This window comes from Ahaetulla prasina, chromosome 3, assembly GCF_028640845.1.
Source record: "Ahaetulla prasina isolate Xishuangbanna chromosome 3, ASM2864084v1, whole genome shotgun sequence".
NCBI classification, from domain to species: domain Eukaryota; kingdom Metazoa; phylum Chordata; class Lepidosauria; order Squamata; family Colubridae; genus Ahaetulla; species Ahaetulla prasina.
Window position 1 is genome coordinate 170,082,400 of NC_080541.1, and position 14,278 is coordinate 170,096,677.

At 41.6% G+C, this 14,278-nt stretch overlaps 1 protein-coding gene across 4 annotated transcripts in view; it reads left to right on the top strand.

Annotated features, from left to right (window-relative positions):
• TTC39A (tetratricopeptide repeat domain 39A) overlaps positions 1 to 14,278 on the top strand; it is a 59,257-nt gene that overhangs the window by 6,182 nt on the left and 38,797 nt on the right. For 3 of the 4 annotated variants that reach the window (XR_009154550.1, XM_058178024.1, XM_058178026.1), the window contains exon 2: positions 6,517 to 6,621. Coding sequence is in view for 2 of the 4 variants with exons in the window: in XM_058178024.1 (XP_058034007.1) it covers positions 6,517 to 6,621 (105 nt within the window). In the remaining 2 variants the exon portion in view is untranslated. Of the gene's footprint in view, positions 1 to 6,516; positions 6,622 to 10,769; positions 10,900 to 14,278 lie in introns of all 4 variants that reach the window. The other variant, XM_058178025.1, reaches the window with a different exon arrangement.

Consider the following 14,278-nt stretch of genomic DNA (forward strand, 5'->3'; position numbering starts at 1 on the left):
GTTTCTGGCCTCCCAGGCCAAATCTGTTGACAAGCCTCTTCAAAAGCCTGACTGTTGCTGGATAATCCCTGGTTTTGACTCCTCAAGTGCTGCTGATTCTCCTAACCTTGTCAAGGCCTTCGTTTCACCTATATCACCTGCTGTAATTTCAGGCACATCTAGCTAGCCAGCTGCTATTTCTATTAGATTTCAACTGCTTAAGCTATTTAGCTTAAAGGGAAACATATTCTTCATTTCATTAAAATAGTTATTTCATATTGTGTCTCCAAGCAGCCCAAACCTGGAAACCAAATCTGCATGCCTCCCCTCTCTCTCATGTTCCTTTGTTTTATTCACACACACACACACGTGCAAACCTAGGCTGGAAATTTCTGCTTTTCTCTCCACAGTAAAATTGGTGTAAGCAGGTGGAGAACATATAAAGCAGGGGTCTCCAACCTTGGTCCCTTTAAGACTTGTGGACTTCAACTCCCAGAGTTCCTCAGCCAGCTTTGCTGGAGTTGAAGTCCACAAGTCTTAAAGGGACCAAGGTTGGAGACCCCTGATATAAAGCAACAGGGAAGGGAGGAGCTGTGAGGAATTTCTCTCACGTCAAGCTAGACCTTTTCCTTTTAAAGTGCTCTTATGGTGCACAAAAGCATAAAGGTAAAGGTAAAGGTTCCCCTCGCACATACATGCTAGTCGTTGCCGACTCTAGGGGGCGGTGCTCATCTCCGTTTCGAAGCCAAAGAGCCAGCGCTGTCCAAAGATGTCTCCGTGGTCATGTGGCTGGCATGACTCAACGCCAAAGGTGCACGGAACGCTGTTACCTTCCCACCAAAGGTGGTCCCTATTTTTTCTACTTGCCTTTTTATGTGCTTTCGAAACTGCTAGGTTGGCAGAAGCTGGGACAAGTAATAGGAACTCACCCCGTTACATGGCAGCACTAGGGATTCGAACCGCCGAGCTGCCGACCTTTCCATCAAGAAGCTCAACGTCCTAGCCTCTGAGCCACCGGATCAGGGTACAAAAAGACACAAAAATTATGGCACAAAAGCATAAATGGAACTGAATATCCCATGGGCATGCAGTACTTAAATGGCCCCAAATCAGTATTTCAGTTTCTTTGGGCTCTGTTCCAAGAGCAATCCTGGAAAAATTAAATTATAAAGACACTTTTGCATCTAAAACTTTTGCATTCATCTGAATGAATGGTTTTGTTTTCTACCCCACGAGGATCACTATTGACTGCTTCCCATCAGGACTGACTGACAGACCGGTTGTGGTCACTGTATCATCTGTTACCATCTTGACCGGCCCAGGATGGGTCTCCTGCCGGACTTTCTTGGTGATGCGAACGTTTACGGCGGCTGACCTTCTTGCCCTGCGAGACGCCCCTCTCTCGCGGGTTTGGCCCTCCATACTATCGAGGGCCCACCTTGAGGACGGGCTTTGGAGCCCCGAGAGGTGGCATGCTAAAAATAGGAGGCTTAGGGGCTTTTTAATTAGTTGTTTTAAGAAATTTTTTAAGGGGAGTTTTAATGGGGATTTTAAGGGTTGGGAGGGGAGGGATTCACGGGTAGGGGAGAGAACCCGTCGGGAGGGGGTGGGAGGTTAGGGCGGGTATTGGGAGTAGCCCGCCGGGTGGGGAGCCAGTCCTTGCGCTCGTGGCGGTTCAGTAATGGGTTCGGAGGTTATAGGGGATTACGTTCCTTTTGGTGAGGGTGGTTCCATTTGCACGGTAAGTGGGAGGGGCAGATATGGCGGAAGGGGGGGACCGCATCGTTCTGGGGGGGTGCGCGGTCCCTGTCTGCTGGCGATCGTGCGCCCGATCCCCTCCTTCTCCCGTTCCCGGATGGTCAAGACCCTCAGAGCCTGGGCCTTCGCCTGATGTTATGCAACGACGGTCCGTGGCCAATAAGGCCCCTAATACATGATCAGATTCAGGGGTGCCGCGGATATTATAGGCGCACGGAGACCTGGTTGGGCACTGAAGGGGCGTGCCCTGGTCGAGATGTGCCCACCGGGTTTCCGTGCATTCCATCAGCCGAGGCCCAGGGTAGGGGTGGGGGTGGCGGTTGTTATTAAAGAGAGTCTAGAGCCGAGGGAGACCACTGTACCTCAGATTGCCGGGTGTGAATCCTCTTTGTGAGGTGGGGTCATAGGTGTCAGATGGGCTTGCTGGTCACGCACCTGGCTCCTTGCTGCGTGACAGCCGCCTGCCCGAGCTCCTGGAGGTGCTGGCTGGGGTGGCAGTTGAGACCCCAGACTTTTAGTCATGGGGGACTTTAACTTGCCATCTTCCGGCTCGTCATCGACGGCAGCTCGGGAGTTCATGGCTTCCATGACGGCCTTGGACCTGACCCAAGTAGTTGATGGCCCTACTCACATTGGGGGTGGCACTCTGGACCTGATTTTTGTCTCTGGTCAGTGGTTGAGAGATCTGGACTTAAAGGAAATAGTCATTGAACCTTTGTCATGGTCAGATCACTCTTCTTCGCCTGGACTTTCTGACCGCCATTCACCACCGCAGGGAGACGGAGCCGACACGCTGGTTCCGTCCCAGGCGCCTGATGGACCCGGATGGGTTCCGGACGGAGCTTGGGCCATTTCCTGAGGGTCTGGCTCACGGCTCGGTTGAGGAACTTGTTGCGCCTGGGAACGGGCCGCGGGGCCTTAGACCGTGTCGTGCCTTTGCGGCCTCTGACCCGGCGCAGGTCCCAACCGCCCTTGGTTCTCCGAGGAGCTGAGGGGGATGAAGCGCCGGAGAAGACGCCTAGAGAGTTCCTGGAGGTCTAGCCGTTCGGAAGCTGATCGGACACTAGTGAAGTCCTATACTAGGACTTACCTAGTGGCATTGAGGGAAGCGAGGCGTAGCTACGCCTCCTCCCTCATTGCATCGGCAGATAACCGCCCAGCCGCCCTGTTTCGGGTGACTCGCTCCCTCCTACACCAGGGGGAGCGGGATGACCCGTTGCAGGGACGTGCTGAGGAGTTTAACGGTTATCTATACGATAAAATCGTTCAGCTTCGGGATGGTCTGGACCAAGATTGCGGTGACGCGGGTGAGATGTTCGAGGGTGGTCTTGGCGATATTGTCTGGGATGAGTTTGACCCTGTGGCTCCCGAGGACATGGACAGGTTGTTGGGTAGGCTGAATGCCACCACGTGTTTACTGGACCCGTGCCCCTCCTGGCTGGTGCTGGCCACCCGGGAGGTGACACGAGGCTGGCTCCAGGCGATTACGATCGCTTCTTTGGTGGAGGGCGTCTTCCCGGCCGCCTTGAAAGAGGCGGTGGTGAGGCCCCTCCTTAAGAAGCCTTCCCTGGACCCGGCTGTTTTAGGTAATTATCGTCCGGTCTCCAACCTTCGCTTCGCGGCGAAGGTTGTAGAGAGTATGGTGGCATATCAGTTTCCCTTACACCTGGATGAAACTGTTTATCTAGACCTGTTCCAGTCCGGTTTCCGGCCCGGTTACAGCACGGAGACGGCTTTGGTCGCGTTGGTGGATGATCTCTGGAGGGCCAGGGATAGGGGTTGTTCCTCTGCCCTGGTCCTATTAGACCTCTCAGCGGCTTTCGATACCATCGACCATGGTATCCTGCTGCGCCGGTTGGAGGGATTGGGAGTGGGAGGCACCGTTTATCGGTGGTTCTCCTCCTATCTCTCCGACCGGTCGCAGTCGGTGTTGACAGGGGGGCAGAGGTCGGCCCCGAGGCGCCTCACTTGTGGGGTGCCGCAGGGGTCGATCCTCTCGCCCCTACTGTTTAACATCTACATGAAGCCGCTGGGTGGGGTCATCAGTGGTTTTGGTGTGAAGTACCAGCTGTATGCGGATGACACCCAGCTGTACTTCTCTACACCGGACCACCCCAACGAAGCCATCGAAGTGCTGTCCCGGTGTCTGGAGGCCGTACGGGTCTGGATGGGGAGAAACAGGCTCAAGCTCAATCCCGCCAAGACAGAGTGGCTGTGGGTGCCGGCATCCCGCACAGTCAGCTAAATCCGCAGCTGACCATCGGTGGCGAGTCAGTGGCCCCGATGGAGAGGGTTCGCAACTTAGGCGCCCTCCTGGATGAACGGCTGTCTCTAGAAGATCATTTGACGGCCGTCTCCAGGAGAGCGTTTTACCAGGTTCGCCTGGTACGCCAGTTGCGCCCCTTTCTGGACCGGGATGCCCTATGCACGGTCACCCACGCACTCGTGACGACTCGCCTGGATTACTGCAATGCTCTACATGGGGCTCCCTTGAAGGGCATCCGAGGCTACAGTTAGTCCAGAATGCGGCTGCGCTGGTGATAGACGGAGCCCCTCGTGGCTCCCGTGATGACACCCATCCTGCGCAGACTGCACTGGCTACCTGTGGCCTTCGGGTGCGCTTCAAGGTTCTGGTGACCACCTTTAAAGCGCTCCATGGCATTGGGCGGGTTATTTACGGGACCGCCTACTGCTACCGAATACCTCTCACCGACCCGTGCGCCTCATAGAGAGGGTCTCCTCAGGGTGCCGTCAGCGAGGCAATGTCGCCTGGCGACGCCCAGGGAAGGGCCTTCTCTGTGGGGCTCCCACCTCTGGAACGAACTACCCCGGACTTCGCCAGCTGGACCTCCGGACCTTCCGCCGCGGGCTTAAAACATACCTATTTAATTGTGCAGGACTGAGCTAGATTTTAAATTTATGGGTTTTAATTGGGTTCTGTTTTTATATTTTAATAACGGGCTTTAGAATAAGTTTTTTAATTGTTTTTATATTGTATTTGTGTTATGTATTTTTAAGTGCCTGTAAACCGCCCTGAGTCCTTCGGGAGATAGGGCGGTATATAAATATGATTAATAAATAAATAAATAAATAATAAATAAAACTAAAGCTAAAATAGTTAGAGAATTTAATCCTGTTTTCTCATTATATAGCAGTGATCTTCTCAACACATTGTATTATAAAATAGTCATCCAGTTCGGGAATGTATGTCATAGATAAACATTTTTTTTTGATTTGTTAATTTGTTTTTCTTCATGCTCAGTTGAATCATAGTAAGATAAAGAAACAGTTCCAAGTTGTCCGGCTCTAATTCAGTTCCAGTGACAGCTCTACTTTATATAAGGTCACATTGAGGACTGGTAAATGTCCTGGATTACGGCCCTTAATAGAGCAGTATAGACTGGAGCTGCCATTGTATCTTATTCTGGTCCAGGAAAACCTTGCAGCAGTCAGTTACATCCTTATCACCACATGTTTAAACTACTCTATGCCTTATAAAATGAACTAGAAATTAAAACTGATACAGAGCATACTATTGGAGGACATCTGTTACATCTTAAATCACAGTTCTATAGCTGTACTGATTGGCAATAGCCTTCTGGGACCAATTCATAATGCTAGTTTTCATGTTTAAAGTTTCATTTGGAGATCTGGTGACATCGATCTGATGAAATGTATTGGGAGCCATGGAAGTTTATGTGAAAATAAATCTGTAAATCCCTAGGCATCTGGAAGTTACATTTTTGGCCTATATTTGGCACTTGGTAACTACAAGATGCATTAGCATCAAAGGGGCATTATTGAGTTTAGAGGATGTTTTCTAAAAGTTTAAATCATCTTGATTTTTTTCATCTTTTTCAATGAAAAATAGAAATTGGTGCTATCTCAGGGGTGAAATGCTCCTGGATCGGACCGGATCGCACGATCTGGGAGTGATCATAGCCGGTAGTTCAGCCATCCGGTAGCCATTCGCCCGGGTGTCATTACTTCCTGTTTTTTTTACCTTCTGCGCATGCGCAGAAGGTTTTGCACATGCACAGGTCTGCACGTGCATGTGATATGCATGCATGCGCACTTCCAAACCGGTAAGGAAGGTAAGTAGATTTCACCCCTGTGCTATCTTATTTGTTGCCAGATTTTAATAATGCGGTCTTACGAAATGCTCAAGGAGTTGGAAAATATACTGAAAGACTGCATTCCAAAAACTCGCAAAGACAATGCACAGGTAGTTATGCTAGGCAAGAAGCAGAAAATTGGGTATAATTGTTGTCTTCTTAAAATAAACATAAATATTTATCTTCTTGTGAGATAAATTTGTGAAACCAACTATTCATTTAGAATTTATTCAAATTGAGAGACTCTTGAATTTTTTTTTCCTAAACAGCCAATTTATTGAGAATGGTGAGTACATCTGTCCACTCAGCAGCTGGAAGCTGTCTGCTTTGAAGTGCGAGAGTAGAGCTGGTATGTGGATTGATTCCAGCAGTTTTAGGCTGTCTTGCTGTATTAGATTAGTAAATCAGCTTTAAATGACCTTATTTCATTTCATTATATTATTAAGTTTATAGCCTGTGTTCTTATATAAGCATTTCAGGCCATTAACAACAAGTAAAACAAATACAGTATATAAAATGTGACATTAAAGTAAGCAAAAGGAATTAAATTTTGTTAATCTGTGGAGATTACATTCTGATTGTTATTGTGTTGCTTTCTCATGCACAAAATGTTTCTTGATTCTGCCAGAAAACTTAGTATTCATTCTTTTTTTTCCCTCCTCAGATCTTCTACAACAGATCTAAATGTTGCTCTCAGTGAATGTATGGTAGCCGTGAATTTCTTTCTGAATAACAAGTTCCAAGATGCCCTTGCTTCTCTACAAACTAAGTGAGCCACTGCTTCTATCTTCCCTCTTCTGGTTAAATCAACATATATAATTATAGGATTTAGAGACAGGGAATGTTTAATCAGACTTCAGAAATTAAGAATTTCAAACATGTTGATAATAACAGCAGTTAGTATTAGCTAACATGGATTTGTCAACAATAATTTCTGGTAAATTACTTTCCTGGGTTTGATGTAATGTACTGGATTACATGGATATATTAAATGAAGTGTATATTGATTATAACAAAACATTTGAATAGGTGTCCTTAACTACTTAGTATATGACAAACATATAATAATAGTATTAAGTAGATTTACACCTAATTGCAGAAATTGTCTCAAAGATTAGAAAAACTAGAAAGAATATTTGAATATGAAATTGCATTGCTGTCTTCAAGGTCTAGCATGCTTTTATTAATAATTTTGGTCAGAATTGAGGAATCTGAGCTATGGAATCTGCAGAATGACAGTGACGTCAGAATGCTGGTCTTGACCAGATGATCAGAGCCCGGTAACATTTTACATGTGCAAAGCACATTTAAAGAGAATGGATTTAAATTGCCTAATTGTGCTTATCCTTCTGAGGTTGTTGATCTGACCCTAAAGACACCCCGGTCTTTAGCCAACAGGGACACATAGGTGGCCATTCATTCCCATTTCTCCAAAACATGATTGAACTGATGACATGTTTCCCTTCTATTTTAAATTAAGAAACATGAATGTTGTAGTATAAACTCTATAATACATACAGTGTAGTTAAGAAAAAATAAGGAACAACTGAAAAAATTCCTCAATCCTAGTAAAAACAGAAAATTTCAATATTTTACCATCTCCTCTTTTAAATCTGAAAGCTTCTTCTTATAGAAAAATGAGAATCTGATTTTCCCCAATACAATTAACAATTTTAAACCTTACTTTCTTGAAATTAGGAAACAAGAGCTCCTAGAGATTAGTATTAATTAGAACTGCTAGGTGAAGATTTTTGGTAGCCTGTTGTTTAATTCACCAGTGATAAAACTGTTCAGATGTTTGCCTCCCAATAACAGTAATATTCTAAGATAGAATTGTATTGCAATTTACGAATATCATGTTTGCAAATCTGCATATGAACCATAGGGTTTACATCTATTAGAATCAATTTGGCACCAGAGTTAAATTCTCTATTAACCTGTGTACTTCCCAAATTTACTGCAACAACTCCCTACTTTTTGTACTTCATTTGTAAACGGATTTTCCCATAAGAAAAAAAAACATTTTTGATATATTTTACTCAAATATGTACATTTTATATATTTTTCTTCTGATGTATCATTTTTATGATATCTATAGATGTGTTGTAAAAATCTAAATAATGCAAACTTTGGGATATTTCAATATTCCCAAGGTTCAAATACATATCTTGAAACACATAATTAGTGTACAGTTAAATGCACTAAAAACACACTGAATGATATAAAAACAGACAATAAAGGTGACGATTATGATAACTTGTAAAGTTAGCAGATTATAATTTTGTCCGGGAGAATTTTCTGTGTCTTATTAGAAGTTGTTTATATTTCCGATTTAGTTGCAAACAAATACAAATAAATTTAAAAAGGTATTTATCCAGAATTTAAACAGTGATATATATAAATCTGGAGGGCTGGATGTAATTTATGGTATACTTTCCAGTACTGGGATGGTACTGTATCAGTTTCTATTGATGCAGAACCTGTGGAAAGTCACTGATAGCTGTAGAGTGAAGGAGCATATTGACATTGTGTGTTCTGGGGAAAAACGTGAATTATGTTATATTGTGGGGAATGTTAAAAGCAAATGATAACAATAATTATAGTGAAGTATTGAGAAGATAGCTTTAAATGCTTTGATTAATTTATCAGATTGGTAAGGAAGACTAAATAGGAAGAAGAGATGTTTTATTGCACTTCGTGAAACATACAGTAAAATGTCTAAATATATTGACCCATGTTGTAGTATTATTATTATCATTCTCATCTTCTCTACTACCTCTCTTATTGGTATCATTATAATGATGATTATTACTCTGTCACTTTGTATGTACACTGAGAGCTTCTGCACCGGAGACAAATTCCTTGTGTGTCTAATCAGACTTGGTCAAATATTGCATTGCATTGCATTCTGTTCTGTTCTGTTGTTATCTAACTCCAACTGTCTGTTGAATATACAGTATTTATGAAATTTATGTTGATGCTTGCTCATAATGTTTCTCTATATTGAAGAATTTTTTTTTTCAATCCCGAGACACATGATAGAAAATATAAATATATATCAAAAGATGTTACTGCAGCCTGACTTGTTTCTGTATGACACTGCAGATGGCTAAAATTGTTGCCACTGGGGATTTTGGCTGATTGCCTGTGGAGATGTAAGAGAGGGATGTGAGCAGCTGGAATGGACTATCCTTGTGTAAGAGTTCCAACCAGATGGCCATATTAAAGTGCTTTCCAAAAGTCCTTGAACTGACAGAAAAGTCTGTTGGCATAAAATTTACTTCCCTGATCGCTGTTGACTTCTTCTGCTGTCTAATACTGTCCTTACTGTTTGAATGTGAGACAAATTAAGGAAACCAGTAGATGGATCCCCCAATATTTCCCATCTTATCAAGCTTCACCTACTAGCAGGAAAACAATTATCAGTCAGTCCTTGGCATGGGATGGAGCACATTAGGGCCAATGCAAGTGGATCATTGAAATGGCATCTTTAGTCTTAAAAAACCTCCTTTTTAAAAATTGCATGACAAATTGCCCAACAGTCTGCAAGAAAGGAAGTATTTCATGTATATGACTGATCAGGCTGCTTCCTAACACAGGTCTTATTATGAAAGAAATATATAACTAAAATAGTGCAGCTGACAAGTGCAAAGAAAGAACACAAATTGAAGCAAAGGGGAGTTGTTGATAGTGACTAAAAGCAATGCCTTTGACTTAATGCTTCAGCAGAACATCAGTGCTGGTGGCAAGTGGAAACAGCTCATGCGTGGCCAGAAAGAAGTAGGTAAAGTAGCAGTGCCTCCCTCCCCTACCCATCATAGTAATAACAGCATTTAAGGCAGGGGTAAAATGCTCCCGGTTCAGACCGGATTGCCTGATTTGGTAGCGATCTTGGCTGGTGGTTCGGAGAACCGGTAGCAATCGCAGTGTGAGGCTCTGCTCACCCGCCTGGCTGTGTTTTGTGCCCTCTGCGCATGCGCAGAAAGGTTTTGTGCGTGTGCAGAGGGTGTGCGCACTCATGTGACGCGTGTACTTCCGAACCGGTAAGGAAGGTAAGTAGATTTCACCCCTGATTTAAGGCCACATGAAACTATTCTCTGTGAGAAGATGTAGTAAAACAGTAATGTCCCCAATATTAATAGAACCAGCAATACATAAGTAGGAGAACCTGACTTTCTTTTTTAAAATCAACCTTCTGTGTAGTTCGTCCAAAATAGTATTACACAATTACTACTCTTTCACAGCACCAAATCCATGTGTAAAAACAGTCCAACATTCTTTTAAAATAATGCAAAATTCATGTTTATAAGGAACCTGAATAATACCTAACACGTATTTCAGAAATTCTTGGTCAGATATTATGTAGACAGATGCCTCTGTGAAAGTCAATTATTATTCTGTTTATATTTTCTAATTATTTAATTCCAAAAATAATTAGTAAAACTGGCATCAGCAATTGCAATAGATGGCGTCAGTACTCAATGGAGTGCTCAGTATATTTTCAGTGTGTTTGTATTTTTAGTTACTATTCATCAGATCATAGTATCATCCTGGATTTGGGGGGGTTTAGCCAAAGACGCTTGTTTTACACAGCACTTAGGTATGAAGAAATTAGGTTTGTTAAATGGATAATAATTAAATAGATAATAATCTTTATTTTGGAGTTGTGTTATGATGCAAGTACTGGTTTAATTTTGATTGAAAATTGCCTCAAGGAAACTATTTTGAAAGGCTGCAAAAAACCTTTCTGCTCATTGCACTATTTCCAACTAATTACACTAATTAATATATGCTAATTTAAATCTGCTACTATAATATTTTATCAGTTGATAGAGAAAAAAGTCATAGGCAGTAGAAATAAGATTATTTCCATAGCTACAAACTGGCCCATCTTCTTATTTTCCCTTGCACAAACAGATTTAGAAGAATTTGATACAAGAATTTCTCTGTGCCAGAATTCTGTAAATTCAAATTGATGGATCTTTGACTTCATCAGCATGGATTGTGGAAATAGGGGTGATCCTATCTTCAGTCAAGCTTGAGCCTGGTGAGATTTGATCTGCCAAATTGCAGCCTGCAGTCAGCAGAAGTAGCCTGCAGTACTACATACTAACCACTGTGCCACCACGGCTCAAATACTTGTGAACTTGTGGAATTCTGATTTATAACTAAAACATCTTGTTAAATGGCAGGTGGTTATCAAATAAAAACATAGAAATATCCTTTAGATGCCATGAAAGAGAGACAAATGTAAAATGTAGATTGAGACTTTCATTTTAGTAAATAGTAGCCAGCAGTAAGCATTAAACTTGCTTATTAGATTGTGATTACTTAAACATTAAACCCGTTTATTAGATTGTTGGATATTGTGATTTGAATCCGAAAAAAAGTTGCAGCTCTTGATGAAACTAAAAATATTGATTGGAATGTCTGGCTGAAAATATGGACATTAAATTTATCAAGATCAAGTTGTATATTGTATTATTATGTATTTTTAAAGTCTTCTAGATAAATTTAAATAGACATTAGCTTCATTATATCAGTGGTGTACTTTGGTGCAGAGAAAATCTAATCACATCTACTGAAATATATGAGGTATAGAAGCAATGTAGTTCTTTTCCTTCAGAACAAAGTAATTATAATTGCTAAAAACAAATTGAAGCCAAGTTTATGACTTCCCAAATCTATCTTGAAGGGCCATAATTCTGAACCATAATCAGCATGACCATTCAAGGTTTTCTTAATTCAGCCTCTTTTATGCTCCAGCATTTCTTGAAGGATGGGTTGGTATTTCCCCACCCCTTCCTAGGATCATTAATAACAACAGTTCTGGATAACTACTGTCCATTCTTTAGTTGAGGAGGTGGTGAGACAAAAATTGCAGAGGATCTGGAAGGAAGCAGATTATTTAGACCCATTTCAGTCTAAATAAGATACAGCATTGGTTTTACTCGTTGATAATATTTGGCAGAATCTGGAGAGAGGTGTGTATCCATCCTTGTGTTCCTTGATCTTTAAGCAGCATTTAATATTGTCAATCTAGGGTACCCTTTTGGACTGACTGAGAATATTGGGATAAGAGGCACTATATTCTTTGATTCCCTTCCCATGTGACTTGTTTCAGTAGGTGCTAACTGAAAGAGGGAGGTTGTGCCTGTGGCCCCTCACCTATATGGAGGTTCAGAACACTGCACACCAGAACAACTAGACACAAGAACAGTTTTTTCCCGAAGGCCATCACTCTGCTCAAATAATTCCCTCAACACTGTCAAACTATTTACTAAATCTGCACTACTATTAATCTTCTCATAGTTCCCATCACCAATCTCTTTCCACTTATGACTGTATGACTGTAACTTTGTTGCTGGCAATCCTTATGATTTATATTGATATATTGACCATCAATTGTGTTGTAAATGTTGTACCTTGATGAACGTATCTTTTCTTTTATGTACACTGAGAGCATATGCACCAAGACAAATTCCTTGTGTGTCCAATCACACTTGGCCAATAAAAAATTCTATTCTATTCTATCTATTTCTCTCTTCCTGTTTAACAACTACATGAAACCACTGGATAAATTCATCCATTGGTTTAGAGTCTGGCACCATAAGTATGCAGATGATACCCAATTATACATCCCAACCTGGGCCATCCACATGATACTGTCAATACAGGTAGTCCTCAACTTACAACCATTTGTTTAAGGACATTTAAAGTTATGATTGTGCTAAAAAAGTGACTTACGATCAGTCCTTCCATTTATGACAGTTACAGGGTCCCTGTAGACATGATCAAAATTTGGGTACTTAACAACTGGCATGTATTGGTTGCACAGTCTTAGGATCACATGATCACCATTTGTGATCTTCCCAGCTGGTTTCTACAAGCAAAGTCTGTGGGTAAACCAGATTTGCTTAATGATCACAATGATTTGCTTAATGACTGCAGCCAAAAAAAAATCACACTGGGTTTAACTCATTTTCATTGCTTAGGGACAAACGTTCCAGTTCCAATTTTGGCCATAAATCGAGGATTACCTATATCCAGTGTTTAGGGACTGTTTGGGTTTGGATGGGGAGAAAACAGGTTTAAGGACAATCCTGATAAGATTTGCTCATGAATTTTAATATGTAATCTGCAGTCTTGCAACTGAGAAAATCCTGGCCTTCAGAAAACATTCCTTTATTGTCTATGATGTCTCATTTTTTTTTGGTCTAGATTTCTAACATTCCTTCTCCCAAATAGCAAATATCATTTTATTTCATGATCACACTATAATCCTAGTGAATTTTTAATCCTAAAAAGAAAACATCTGTTGTTTCTTCAATTTTTTCACCACCAGTTTGCACTAGGTTGTCATTGTGTGTTGACATTGTTGACATAATCTTTGTTTAAAAAAAAAAGTTTTGAGTAGCAGACTGCCTTTTGCAAGCTCTACTTTCACCTTCAACAGAGTTCCTTTTAGTCTATTATTTACAAGTCCTCCCCATTAAAATACTTGATTCATTCAAATAAAAATATACAAGACCAGGCTAGTAATAGGCATACAACACAGACATAAGAATTTATAAAATAGTAAAATGTAAACTTTCAAAAACAAAACAAGATACATGATTTGATACTTAATGTTGTTGTTAGTTGCGAAATTGTGTCCCACCCATCGCGACCCCATGGACAACGTTCCTCCAGGCCTTCCTGTCCTCTACTATTGCCCGGAGACCATTTAAGCTCACACCGACTGCTTCAGTGACTCCATCCTGCCACCTCATTCTCTGTCATCCCTTTCTTCTTTGGCCCTCAATAGTTCCCAGCATTAGGCTCCAGTGAGGAGCCTAATGCTGGAACTATTGGCCCTCCAATAGTTCCCAGCATTAGGCTCCAGCATTAGGCTCCAGTCCTTCCTTCTCATTAAGTGGCCAAAGTAGGTATTTGAATTTCATCTTCAGGATCTAGCTTTCTAAAGAGCAGTCAGCGTTGATCTCCTCTAAGACTGACTGGTTTGATTGCCTTGCAGTCCAAGGGACATAATAGGCTTTCTATATTATGCATATTCTATAATTATAAATTAAAATGTGCATTACTCTAATTTATATATTTTTGTTTAATCACCCACTATTTTAAAATATAAATATTGTGTTAAGAATATTTTGTATTATAAGGAACTGATGGGCAAATAACAACTTTAAATTTATAGTACCATCAGTGTGATATGGAAATGCTTGTGTTATAGGGAATATACTTTAGGGATTATTGTAATTAGCTTCAGTTCAAGACCTCTTTAAGAATCACACAAGCCCATCTTTTGTTTCCCAGTGTATGATATTCCCCAAAGTATAGCTGACTATGCTGTATCTAACGTAATTAAGTGTTTCAGATAATGGATGTTCCTTTCCTTTACTTAAAGAAGCTCATTTAATTAACAT